Source organism: Barbus barbus (assembly GCF_936440315.1).
Source record: "Barbus barbus genome assembly, chromosome: 6".
Lineage (NCBI taxonomy): Eukaryota > Metazoa > Chordata > Actinopteri > Cypriniformes > Cyprinidae > Barbus > Barbus barbus.
This window is the reverse complement of record NC_136734.1, coordinates 25,318,744-25,333,150: the sequence shown is the minus strand read 5'-3', so window position 1 is coordinate 25,333,150 and position 14,407 is coordinate 25,318,744. Positions and strand designations below refer to the sequence as shown.

Sequence of the window (14,407 nt, the reverse complement as noted above, 5' to 3'; positions counted from 1 at the left end):
TAAAGCTGACCTTGACTAACACAGCCTGTTGAGGCTGGTGAAAGTGTGGACAGCACAGGGGCAGCCGCTCCATCCAGCGAGCATCCATTTTATCAGCGTCAGGGTGACAGAGTGCATGGCTGTCACAGGGATGAGATATGGCAGGCTCGGGTCCCATCTGATGTCCTCAGTGTCTGCTTACCCCTGGCCTGTCCAGCTGTGAGTGCTCCTCTCTTACAGTGTGTGACAGGCAGACTCGGGGCCAGATAATGCTCAGAGCATGCCCCATAAAACAAAAGCAGTGAATAATGCAGAGAGGCTTTTTTTACAGTTCAGGATAAATTACCTTGACATCTTGAGAAAGGTCTTGAGAGAAAGCTCTTGAAGGCTCACTGGAGTATTGGAGCTTTCATAGAATTACAAAAGACTAACCTCCGGCTAGGTTTATGGCATATTAAAAAAAAAAAAAAAAAAATCTCAGAGTAAGAGATGAAATCTGTATAGTTGAAGGTTGCAGAGGTCAGAATATCATAATCTTCAATAGGTTTAAGACATACTGAAAGTCTGGCATTCAGAATCTGGACAAACAAAGTTTTAGGGTTTAGCTAAATTTTAAACAAATAAACACTATGATGCAAAATGAAAACAAAATTATATACTTGTAGGTCACTAATCAAATTTACATCAACCAAGATCAAATTTACTTAATTGTATTGCTGATGTTATTAAAAAATAAAATCCAATTATAAATACAAAGTATTACATAAAAAATTGACTAGTGGTCCAAGACCTCTCCATTCCACTACATACTCAATATGCATGTTTACTAGCACAAAATGCAAAACACTTCTAAATCATTTTAGGCAAAAGTGTTGAAATGCACTCATTTTAGTTTTTTTTTTATTATTTCTACTAAATAAATTAACTATAAATGGAAGTTTAGCTGTAGACAGCTTTAGTTTTAGACACTTGCTTTCTCTCCACCTTTCAAAGAGGGGTTTTGGACACTTTAGAAATGTACAGAGCCCCCTTGTGGCTCATTTGAGAGGACTAATACAGAGCTTTTACAAATTAACCTGTTCTTATTATTTAGGTTGAGGGATAATTCCCATAATTTAGAAACACAGCTGCTTATGAAAGCACAAGAGGCATTAGACACAAAATGCAAGCACCCAAGTGTTCATTAAAAATCTTTTTGGCAAGCACATTTAGCATTGTAAGTCCCTTCGCATAATTCACCGCCAAGATCTTCGCTGATTAGCTTGTTAAATGTGAGTGACATGTCTCTCTTTTGAGACCTTGAGCCTGATGATTCCCCATTCTAAACAGCAGGTGGATTGAGCGGGGCCTTTGTTCATGACTAACGAGACACAAAGAAGATTGACACACGGCACCGGGAGGAAAAGGTCTCCAAGGGAAGCGTTGTTTGATGAGATTATGCTGTGGAAACAAAACCGAGGCTTTCCCTGTTTTCCCAGGAAAAAAAAGTCTTTAAATGAATTTGCTGTTAGAGGAAAGAGAACATTCACAAAGAAGAAATAGAGAGTTGAAGGTGTCTCAGAGCATCTGAAGACAACAATTTATGTGTCGCTTTGGAAATAATTGTGATGGTTGATCAAAATCAGTATACAAGCCCCATCTTAAAAAAATTAAATAAAAATAAAACATTTGAACAGAAACCGTCCATAACTACATATTAAACAATAATGGTCTGAGTAAAATCACTCTTCTCAGTATGCTAATGTCATCAAATGAAAAGCCACAATAACACCCCAAAAAAAGGGATCTGTTACCCCAAAGTCAAAAATTAAAGTCATTAAAATGGAAATTGCCTCAGATAAGAGTCAATGAAGGTCAATTAAAAACTGTAACAGGCACAAAAAGAGATAAAGCCTTCAAAGCTCTGTCAGCAGAAAATAACTGCACATAATGTACGACAAACCCAGACCTCAGAGAATATATTTATGAAAATGAAATCATTCCAACATGGAAAGCACATAACAATGATAAAACGCAACTCAAACAATTATATTAGCTATCGTCAAGATTATAATGATTATAAACCTGAATGGTCTGAACAGATTTCCATATTTTTCAAAATTGCAATTACGGTGACATTATAAACCTTCATAGTTAAATCAGCTTTGAATAATATGCATTAAACATGGCTTCTAACAAATGTTACTTTAAAAAAAAATAAAAATCTGTAAATGAAGCCACAAATTGAGAAATTCAGGATTTGTGCTGTGGATCTTGTGTTGCCTCCAGAAGACTTTTTTTTAAATAGTTATATATATATATATATATATATATATATATATATATATATTCAGCACAAATCCTGAATTTCTCAATTTGTGGCTTCATTTACAGATTTTTTTTTTTTTTAAAGTAACATTTGTTAGAAGCCATGTTTAATAAATAAATAAATAAATAAATCCGACTGTGCCTAAATGTTTTACTAGGCCACCAACATCAAAAGACCAAAACAACAAAATATACACAAGTCTGTACTACTCGCCATAAACTATATTCCCTTCTGCTTAGAAAAAAAAAAAATTTAGGTTTTGTGGTTCCCTCATGACTGACAGTGGCCAGGGAAAGTCATTACTTTGTTGATGCACGGAAATTAAATGCAAAACAATGTGCAAAGTTTAAACTACTTGTTTTAGCAATCCAGCTGCATCACTTGCAGAAAGCATATTCAAGGCTGAAGGACATTAAATTGTTGGGGAATTTAACTTCCACCAACAGACTGCATCTTTTGAATAAATCAGTGAGTAAGTCACAAGTTTCTGATAAACAGCATGATATGCTACGCTCAAAGGCACAGAGTTTCAAGTCCGGCCTTCACTTTCCTGTTGTGAAAAATCCATTAAAAATTAGGCACTTTAATTCTAAATGTGATTGAAGGACAAGGAAACATGACAGGACTGAGGAACAAGCATAAATATATCTCCAGTGCCCAAAGACATGAGAAAATTTACATCATTCACACAGAAGTCTTTCACTGAAGCCAAAATGTACATATATAACATTCAGTATAAATATGAAATCTTTCACTAGCCCTTGAGTTGTTTATTCAATAGACATCATTTTAAATATATTAAACAGAATATTCTGTTTTTGAAACAGTCTGTGACATTTCTTACTGATGATTTGTGAACAGTATGATATCTTAAAGGTCACTTGCTTCCACTGTCCGGAAGTCTTGTTAGCTTGCTGTAAATATAATTTTGTTTAGAGGTAATTCCTAAAACATATGCAGAAACTCACAACTGGAATATGCTGAGCAAGGTCAAATATGGTCTTTTCTGCTTGTGTATGCTGGTTAGGATCTGTCTGTGACCTCCACATCCTTGAAAACTCGCATCTAATAAATGCACTGATCACACAGATCTGTATGTAAGTTTTGTGAAGGAAGTGGTCTTGACCACATGTTCTCATTTTTCATTGACTAAACAAGCTAAGATAAAGAGCACATTTCTTTTAGACACTTCTTCATGAAACCAACATATTAAGCAGATTACCGCATAAAAACAACAAAAGGTTCACACACACACACACAAATCGGTATTTTAAACATCGGTTCTCACATTTGAGAACATCTCTCTAAACACTGCCTCACAGTGGAAGCATTAGGAGAAAAAGAAAAGTTCATTCCAAAATGTTCTGAAGGAAAAAAGGTAACAATAAAAAAAAACTACATAACTTACATTACATTAAGTCATTTAGCAGACGCTTATATCCAAAGGACAAATGAGGAAAATGGAAGCAATCAAAATCAACAAAAGAGCAATGATATGCAAGTGCTATAACAAGTCTCAATTAGCTTAACTTAACGCAGTACACAGAGAAAACAGATAGAAAAAAAGAGCCAGCTAGTGTTAAAGGCCTTTTTTTTTTTTTGCTTTTGTTAATTGTACAATAAATAAAAAGAAAACAAATAGATAGAATACAAAAAGAATACAGAAGCTAGAGTTTTTTTTATTTTATTTTTTATTAGTTAGTAAATGAATGGAGTGCAAGTCTAAAGGGGGACAGTTTTTTTTTTTTTTAAAGAATAGAATTAGAATAGAGAGCGCTAGAGTTAGAGGGTCAAATAAAGATGTGTTTTTAGCCGATTCTTGAAGATGGCTAAGGATGCTTGGATTGAGTTGGGCTGGTCATTCCACCAAGAGGGAACATTTCATTTAAAAGTCTATGAAAGTGACAATTTCTACAAAAGTTAATCTCTCCACTACACTTAAATACTATGCTTTGATTATGCATGCTAAAATTGTTACACTATGAACATGTACTAAATAAAAATAAATCTATATTAACAGTAAAATTGTCTTTTAGCTTTGAATGAATTAATTCGTCACTTTAAGAGAAGTAGCTACATTGGCAATTTTGCATACTTGCATATTAAACCAAAAATGATAATAAAGTGTGTTTAAACCTATATAACCGTTTTAGATTTAGAGAAAAATTCCAGAGAAAATGAAAGATTTCTGCATAAATCTCACACCAGCCAAGTCAATTACATTGCAATTGTCAGTTTAAGGGAAGAAATGGATTCAGTTTTGGCTGGCAGCACTTCAGTGTCCACTCTGAAATGGCCTGTCGAGAACACTGACAAGCTGACATGGTTCTGATTAGGAGCGAAGCAGAGAGCATATGCCCTCTGAATGAAAACTTCTCTCAGGATGGAACTTTTCTCATCCCTCCTATCTCAAAATCCATTTATGTAGTTGACATTTGTTTGGGTGCTATTATAATCTACACATCTTTCAAACAGCTGGAAGATGTTTAAATGTTGACTCATATGATGCCCTTTGCTAGATCAGACATGGGACAACACTATTACCCGCTGAAATCCTTATAAATCCTTGAACAAAATGTAGATGCAGAGAACAGCACTGATGAATCTAAATGCTTGATTCCAATGAAATCAGTTTAATAAGTTTAATTCAGGAAAAATAAATCCTGAAAAAGGTCTTAAATCCTATAAAAAATTATTCAAAATGATTGAAATACTACGCTATGAATGTATCAAAATTTGGCTTGGATGCCTGCAGGTAGAAGGCTTAGACTGCATGTAAATGATTATAGATATAATTTTATATTCAAGCAGCCTGTGTACATGGGGGGCAATGTGTGGGGGTGTGTGTGCATGCATGGTCACCTTGCCTGACTCAATCTCAAGCTGAGTGTCAAACAAGTGACCACAGGACACTAATGAGGACCAGATCTGAGCCAACTCAACATTCAACACCTACACCCGCCACACAACAATAAATCTGACCAACCACAACTCCTTTACTGAACCTAAAACTAACAAAACTGAACCCAAGTACGCTACAAACAAACACAATCAACAAACCATGCAAACTTTAAAAGGGTCATGAACTGCCTTTTTTATTATTTTGTACTGTTTTCTGTGGTCCACTTTTAATGTTATCAAGATTTTTACATAAAACAAAACATAATTTAGAGGCAATAATCTATTTTAATGTCCTGTTTTGACCCCCCCTCATCTGAACGCTCCATTTGAATAGGTGTGGCAGATTGTAGATTTGGAAGTAAACACCCACTGGTGTGATTGGCCAACGGTTGTGTATGTTTGACAGTCTATATCCTTCCTAGATGGACGCTGCTGTGATTTAAATTAAAAACACATAAATACATTTCAAATGTTCTGTAATAAAAGACAAAGCAATAGTGACCACGTTATAAAAACAGTTACTCGCACTTGTGTGCTGCGACATCAGATCCAATATATTCAGCACAGCATCGTCTTTTATTTTCAATCGCTCAGAAAATCCCATATCGAATTTGTGTCTTGTTTGTAAAAGAATCCGCGGTAAAATTAAGCGAACAAAGGACCAAGTTCTTACAGTCGCCATCTGGAACTACCTTAAAAATAAGTTCATCCACTCTCTCCTAATGTTTGGATCAGAAGAAAGGCAGTGCACTGTATTTTTCCAAAACTTGGGACTGCACAGCATTATGTTGACTTCTGAGCCATATTTATCGTTTGGTTTCTGCATAAACCTGGATTTGCCAACACATTTTTTCATATTTCCTTAAGATTTCATGCTGTAATTGTCAACACTGCTTGTTTTTAAACTTTTTTTATTGAAAGAAACTGGGAGTGTTTATATTTTTAACTAAGTACTATTCTACAACATTCAAGATTCTGATTCTGTATGTTTTTCAATAATTAAAAACATTAATGGGAAAAACTGTTTACATCTTAATTTTACGTAAGTTACACTTATTTAAAAAAATATATAATTAAATGAATGTAAAATCATCCTGTGGCCCCCTTGGAAGTTTGTCGGGGCCCACTGCACCCTGGTTGAGAACTAGTACTCTAACCCCCAACTAACCCAAAACACCTATAACCCAAACCTAAACCTAAAATTGAAAACAACTCTGTAATCCTATCATTCTTACAATGTACCCTAATCAAATGTTTGAAAGTTAAAAGCTCAGTTATGATACATGCAAAAGCAAAACAACAGGACAACAGGAGCATTTAAAATATACACACACAGTAACAGGGGAAGAAAGGCATGGTGCACTCATGAGATTAGAGGCAAAGGCTGATCTGATGGCTTTGTGCAGATCCAAACAGAATATATTCTCTTATATAATGGCCCGGGCGCTAATCCCTCAACACCACTGTGCTGCAGTTGTTCTTCACTCACTATATCTGCCATTACAGGCCGATTATAGCCATCAGCAATAGATAATTGAAAAGCATCCATTCAGATGATGCTCACACACACCGATTTAAAATAGCTTGATCTGGGGGATTATAAAGTCAATTAAATCAAGCAGCAGCTGACATAATGAACAAATCATCCAAACAAACATTTTCATGAGAAAGCGAATATGCCACCCTCAAAAGTTGCGCACATGTGTGATGCTTTACCAAAGACAGGATACAAATTTGATGTGCTTAAATTCATAATGCATTTACTGCCCAGTTGAAGGAGGACACTGCAAAGCATGCCTGTAAATGAAATGAATCGGACTGATTTATGCAGGTTTCATATTAGTTCACTTAGCATCACGATTTGCAGTGAATTTAGCATTTCAGGTGAATTTCCCCTGACACACTGACCCAAATACACACTGTAAAAGCTTCTTAAGGACATCAAGGCTGACTCCCTTCCATAAACATTTGAAGATTTAGCTTTCAAGTCCATCTGAACCCACTATTTTATACATCAAAATGAGCATCATCTTATGTAGCATTTATTTATGTAAAAAGGACCAATTTTATTTGCTTTAACCATCATTTCAGTGCTCAGGTAGCCACCCATTGTGTGGCAGCACCATTAACAAACTGCTGTGAAGGTACCAATCTGCCTCCAATAACTGAGCATCGCTTTAATAGCTTAAACAATCAAATGACTACAAGCACTGCTTTAATTACACGGTAAGTAAACCAATACAAACCACTGTAGCATATTAAACCTTTGAAGATCTCAGATAATGAAACGCTTGGTCTAACACTGTCACACTGGTAACATGAAAACAAACAAGACTTTTCTCTTACCTCGAACATTGGAGATGCTCCTTTCTCGGGCAGTGTACATCCCAGCAGCTCGGCGAGGAACTTTGCCATATAAATGTGTGTTGTGTGTTTCGCCGGTAGATTGAAAACGGCGCTGGCTGCCTGGCTCTTGTTACCCTCACTACAGTGCCCACAGGTAGTCTTGTTCCAGCAGCGGTTTCCTACTGCACAACAGACCGATTTTTCGCTCCTTGGACTTTCCTTTCAGCATTTCTTTGACTCCGAACAAATAGGATTCATTTTAAAGGTGTGACAGCTCATTGTCTTTGTCTAGTCAAGAGCGCGTGTGTCTGCGTACAGCGGCTCGCGAGCGCAGTGGAGTCGAGCTCATTGAAAGCCACTTTTAATCCTTGTGCAGGGGAGGGAGGAATAGTGAGGGGACTCCAGACACAGATATAAAGCTCCGACAGGTTTCCTACCTCTTTCTGGGATCTCAATGAAGTTTTTGGCCTGTTATCATATCTGAGGATCAAACTTGCACATAATGAAGCCCTTAGCCATCAAGAGTGCACAACTCGGATCATGAGAACAGCACACAAATGAAATAGGCTAAACCTGTTGAAACCTAAATTAGGATTAGGCCTATGCATTGCTGGCTATATTGCATGCAAATTAGTTATTTGTTTAATTAGTGTCAATTTTAGAGTCACTGAGTCCCCTTTTTATTTTATTATTGGGGAGAGATTGTTTAGGGCAGAGGTCTTCAACCCTGCTCCTGAGGACCCACTCTCCTGGAAAGTTTATTTCCAACTGGCTTCAGCACACCTGCCTGCAATTTTTAAGCAGTCTTGAGGAACTTGATTGGCCGCTTCAGGTGTGTTTGATTAGGGTTGTAGCTAAACTCTTCAGGATAGTGGGTCCCCAGGAACAGGGTTGAAGACCTCTGGTTTAGGGGGTTGATCTGAACAATTAGTTTCAACTCGTTGTCACAACAGTTAACAACTCACTGGATGGGAAAATTATTAGTCATTTCAACCTGTTTCTCGTAGCTACAATGCAGACTACAAGTCATATAGACTACTTTTATTATAGGCTACTGATGCTTTTGTGTGAATTTCGAAGTTTGATTACTCCAGGAAAATAGCAAATAGTCAGAGCTGGGTAGATTACTTACAAATTGCAGTCCAGTACTGATTACAGATTACATGATGAAACTGTAGTTAGTAGGTTAACTAACAGTAGACTAGTAGGTTACTCATTTTGTAATCTGACTACCTTTTTATACTACGTTTTTATCAAGCTTGTTTTAAACGTATCATTAAACATACCATATTGATATAAAAAAGCAAAAAGAAAGAAAATATATTCCAACATCCAACATAATAAAATGCATTAAACATTACAATAGTGAGTTGATAGAAAGTGAATGAATAGTGAGTTGATAAAAACCTAATAATTAACTCAATCATAAAAATGTCAAATAAAAGCAATTTAAACATTTGAACACTAAAAATATAAATATTGTATTTGTTTACCTGGATGTCAGTGTGACCATTAACCAACATCAGAGAACTGTAAACCTGCAAATGTTTTGATAAATTATTGAAATTTTAACTACTTCTGCAATATTTAAACAAATACTTTATTTTAAGGGGTGACAAAAAATCCCCAGGTTAAACACACATTAATAAACATGACAACGGCCAAATTCTTCCCAGTTTTAACTATTTTTGTCCAGACTTCCAGAATCAATAAATTGTGAATAATTTATTGCTACTGTGTGAATAATATGTAATCATGTAATCCATAAAAAGTAACTATAATCTAATTACAAGCATTTTAAAATGTAACGTACTTTAATTTCAAGTACTACATTTTTGGAATCTATTAAAATCTTTTTGTGTTAAATGGAAGAAAGAAAGTCATAGATGTTTGGAAGGACATGAGAGAGTAAATGATGCCAAAATTTTTATTATTAGTTGAACTTTTTCTTTAAGAGCCAATACGATGTAGAATGCATTGGGCAAATTACTGGATACATATTATAGAGTTATACAGATGGAGCATGATGTGAATAAAAGATTCAGTAATTAGGTTAATAATGTTTGTGATGAGGAAATAATAAATAACACTATTTATACAGTGGAGTATAAATGAATGCAGTGCAGTGCCAAGATGTTGGCTTGCGTTCAGATATATTGCTATTTGATGTTGTAATTCAACAGCCTGCTGATGCAGGACCTGAAGCCTGATGGAAGCAGCGAGAGCAGTCCATGGCTTGAGTGACTAGAGTCTCTGGAGATCCTCTTTCCTCATGTCCTGGAGATGACCTGAATGCATAAAAACCCAGAGTGAAAATCCTACTGTTAAAATCAAATGTGTTCCCAAATGTGTCCAGAGCTTTTTAACATAGACTGACGATGGACTGGTGAACATACAAAATGCAAACAGAACAGCAAGATAAAGAGACTCGCACAGTCTGTCCCTGGCATGAAATCATAATTCACACTTTAATGTTTATCAAATGTGACTGAGAATCTACTAATTAAATCGTTGCCCAAGTCCAAGCTCACATGGGCAGTGGGTGGTCATAAGCAGGTGTGTAACAGTGACAGTGCTGGCAGCGTGTGATTAAGCACATTTAATGGAAATTGTGTTTTGCCATCGCTGTCAGAAATCCAGCATCAAATGTATCCCACGACAGGAGCTACTGCACCTCTGAACAAACCTTCACTTTATATCTGGCACAAGGATGATTTCTTTGACATTTAGTTTAGCAGACAGCAGCACTTGAGTTGTAGGAACTTTGTGTAAAACCATGTTCTCCAGCATGATTTGAGAATGGGTTCCAGTGAAAGAAAAATTCTCTTAGTAAAGGGATCTGGGGTATCTAATGCCGATTAATCCTTCATTCATTCTTATACCCTATGAACAGGGTCCCATCTGTTTGCAGTGACCTTACAGGATCACCGTTTTGTTTTGTTTTTAGATGGGCATGTGTGGCTTGATGACAAAGAGGGGTTTAAATTCCCTTCACGTGTGTTTTAGGGATTAAGGTTCAATTTTCTATAAACCTGTGAGGACGTCCTGTCAGTCTGTTATTGAACAGCTATCAGTCATATGCTCTTAAAAATGACATAATTAACACTAAAGCTGTAGAAACACTTTTGTGACTGTTGGATTTGACAAATCTGTGATATATGCTGTGGATGTGTGAATGCTTTTCAGTGTGTGGTGTGATAGGTAGGTATCCAACTCGCTGTCAGACAGCTCTGTCATGTACTTAGCTTTAAATTCTCTGGTATCCAAGCAGCTGAAAGAGGTCTCCATGGTAATACTGCATTTGCTTTCTTGATTGTGGTAAAACCAAGACTGCACTGTTCCTTAGAAACACGCACAGTTCTTCAGAACTTCAATTACACTGTTTTCTTTTTTAATCATAAATCTTTGTGTAATATTTGTAATAAACAGCTCTCTGGAATACAGCTGAAATTTTCATTGGTCAATAGCACTGTTCTGCAGTCAGATATTTTTGTATAATATACAGTAATTGATCATAGTCTTTACACTTATATACTTGATAAATAAATAATTTACTTGTATTACACTAAAACACTAAAAATTCTGAAGTAGAAAGACCGAAATAATATTTTCTTGTAAAACATATTTCAATAAACTTTATTTCCAGTACATTCTTACAGATACAGTGCCCTCCAAAAGTATTGGAACAGTAAAGACAAAATTGCTCTGTTGGCTGTGGAGTCAAGACATTTACAAATATGATTAAAAGATGAATATGAGACAAAACTACAGAATGTCACATTTTATTATTGGGTGATTCAACATATACATGTTTTACCAGCTAAGAAGTTCAGCACTTTTAGAGTTTCATCCCCCTATCTGATGTGAGCATAAGTATTGGGACTCACAGGTCTTTCTAAGTGATCAGCTGTGTCCTGTTGCATTAATTCTTCAGATATTAAAAGCAGGGAATGTGTCGTATCAGTTATATCCATTACTTCTGCATTCTGAATCCTGCAATCGATGATGACACACACAAACCAGGATGAAGATGAGGGAGCTGACTTTGAGAGAAAAGTAAGCAATTTGGATGCTAAAAGAAAAGAGGAAGTCAATTAGAGCTATAGCAAAAACAAAGGGCATGGAGAAATCAAGAGTTTGGAAACCACCAGCAACCAACAACTACCTGATCGGCTGAGAAAACAACAGTAGTTGATGACAGACAAATCATAAAAGCTGTGAAAATGAACCCTAAAAGACGTGTCTGTAAAATCACCAACAAATTCCAGAAAGCTGGGGTAATGCTCTGACAATCTACTGTCCTCGGGAGACTTTGACACAGAATTACAGATGCTACACAGCAAGATGCAAACCTCTGACCAGCACCAAAAATAGAAATCAAGATTAGAGTTTGCAAAAAAGCACAAAGGTGAGCCAGAGTTTTGGAACTGTTTGGAACCGATGAGACAAAAATGAACCTTTTTCTAAGTGATTGGAACGCAAAAATATCGAGAAAAAAAGGGAAATGCAAAAGATCAAGCATACAGCCTCATCTGTAAAGCATGCATGGCTGCCTCTGGAACAGGCCCTCTCAACTTTACTGATGACTTAATGTATGATGACAGTAGCAGAATGAATTTAGAAGGGTACAAAACCATCTTGCCTACCAATATTCAAGAAAATGCCACCAGATTCATTGGGAAGTGCTTCATATTGCATCAGAACAATGACCCAAAATACCCTGCCAGTTCAGTCAAGGAATTTATAAGGGCAAAGAAATGGAAAGTCTTAGATTGCCCAAGTCAATCTCCAGATTTAAATCCGATTGAACATGAATTTCACCAGCTGAAAATTAAAGGCAGAAACTCCCCAAAACAAGCAACAATTGGAATTGGCTGCATTAAAGGCTGGGAAAAGTATTTCAAAGGATGAGACCAAGAGTCTGGTGATGTCTATGGGTCACAGACTCACTGCTGTGATTGTGCGCAAGGGATCTGGAACTAAATAATAGCTTTTAATATTTTATATCTGCCTTATGTTCAACTGTCCCAATACTTATGCTCACATCAATGAGTCGGATGAACTCTAAAAGTGCTGTTCTTTTTATTTGGTAAAACATGTATGTGTTGAAACTGCTAATAATAATGGTATCAATAACATCACAGATTTCAGAGGGAATAAACCATCTACTGTGAACATTGCCGCCTCTCTACCGGACGAGCTTAATCACTTTTATGCTCGTTTCGAGGCTCACAACACCGCCCACACAGAGCGCGCTCCCGCGGCTGTAGCAGAAGAGGCGAGCGCACTTTCCTTTTCTGTCGCAGATGTAACCCGATCCTTCCGACGGGTGAACATCCGAAAGGCTGTGGGTCCCGATGGCATCCCAGGCCGTGTGCTCCGAGCATGCGCATTCCAACTGGCCGGGGTTTTCACAGACATTTTTAACCTTTCCCTCTCTCTGTCTGTGGTTCCCGCATGCTTCAAAAAATCCACCATTGTGCCCATACCAAAGAAAAATAAAATCACATGCTTGAATGACTGGAGGCCCATTGCTCTGACACCCATCTTCAGCAAGTGCTTTGAGAAACTCATCAGAGACTACATCTGCTCTGTGCTGCCTGACTCACTGGATCCCCTACAATTTGCATATCGCAGAAACCGTTCCACAGACGATGCTATTGCCTTCACCCTGCACACTGCTCTCTCCCACCTGGAAAATAAGAACACCTATGTGAGAATGCTGTTTGTGGACTACAGCTCAGCATTCAATACCATAGTGCCTGCCACACTGGTTGAGAAGCTCCAGACTCTGGGACTAAACGGATCTCTGTGCAGCTGGATCCTGGACTTCCTGACAGGCAGATGTCAGGTGGTCAGAATGGGCAACAACACTTCATCCCCGCTGACCCTCAACACTGGTGCTCCTCAGGGCTGCGTCCTCAGCCCACTCCTGTACTCCCTGTACACACATGACTGTACAGCAACACACAGCTCCAACGTCATCGTCAAATTTGCTGACGACACAACGGTGATAGGCCTGATCACTGACAACGATGAGACGGCCTACAGAGAGGAGGTGAGAACCCTGACTAAATGGTGTCAAGAGAACCACCTCTCACTCAACATCGACAAGACCAAGGAGCTGGTGGTGGATTTCAGGAGACAGAGCAGAGAACACACACCCATCACCATCGACATGACACCTGTGGAGCGAGTAAACAGCTTCAAATTCCTCGGTGTTCACATCACTGAGGATCTCACATGGTCCGCTCACACAGATGCAGTGCTGAAGAAGACACACCAACGCCTCTTCTTCCTGAGACGGCTGAGGAAGTTTGGAATGAGCCCCAGCATCCTCAGATCATTCTACACCTGCACTGTGGAGAGCATCCTGACCGGCTGCATCACCGCCTGGTTTGGAAACAGCACTGCTGGCAACCGCAAAGCTCTGCAAAGGGTCGTGCGAACTGCCCGTCACATTGTTGGAGGTGAGCTTCCCTCCCTCCAGGACATCTACAGCAGGCGGTGTATAAAGAAAGCCCGGAGGATCATCAATGACTCCAGCCACCCGTCCCACAGACTGCTCTCTCTGCTGCCCTCAGGAAGACGTCTCCGCAGCATCCGATCCCGCACTAGCCGACTGAGGGATAGCTTTTTTCTTCAGGCTATCAGGCTAATGAACAGTCAAAACTAATACACCCTACAGCACACTCCCACTTTACAATATACCACGCACTGCACTTTAATTCCATACAGTTCAAACTGGACTACCAGTACACTACTGCACTAATACAACAATCTCTTTGCCAGCACTGGATACCATCCAATGCACATCCATGACATTTGCACATCCGGTTTATATATAATCTGCTGCATCTTCGCATATTACTG

General features: G+C 38.0%; 1 protein-coding gene across 1 annotated transcript in view; it reads right to left on the bottom strand.

Annotated features, from left to right (window-relative positions):
• Positions 1-7,872, bottom strand: part of LOC306870798 (ras-GEF domain-containing family member 1B-A-like) — a 68,216-nt gene extending 60,344 nt beyond the window's left edge. Inside the window, exon 1 of the mRNA XM_079418215.1 lies at positions 7,535-7,872. Within this exon, the coding sequence (XP_079274341.1) occupies positions 7,535-7,603 (69 nt within the window). The 5' untranslated portion in view covers positions 7,604-7,872. The remainder of the gene's footprint in view (positions 1-7,534) is intronic.
• Between the last annotated feature and the right edge of the window lie 6,535 nt (positions 7,873-14,407).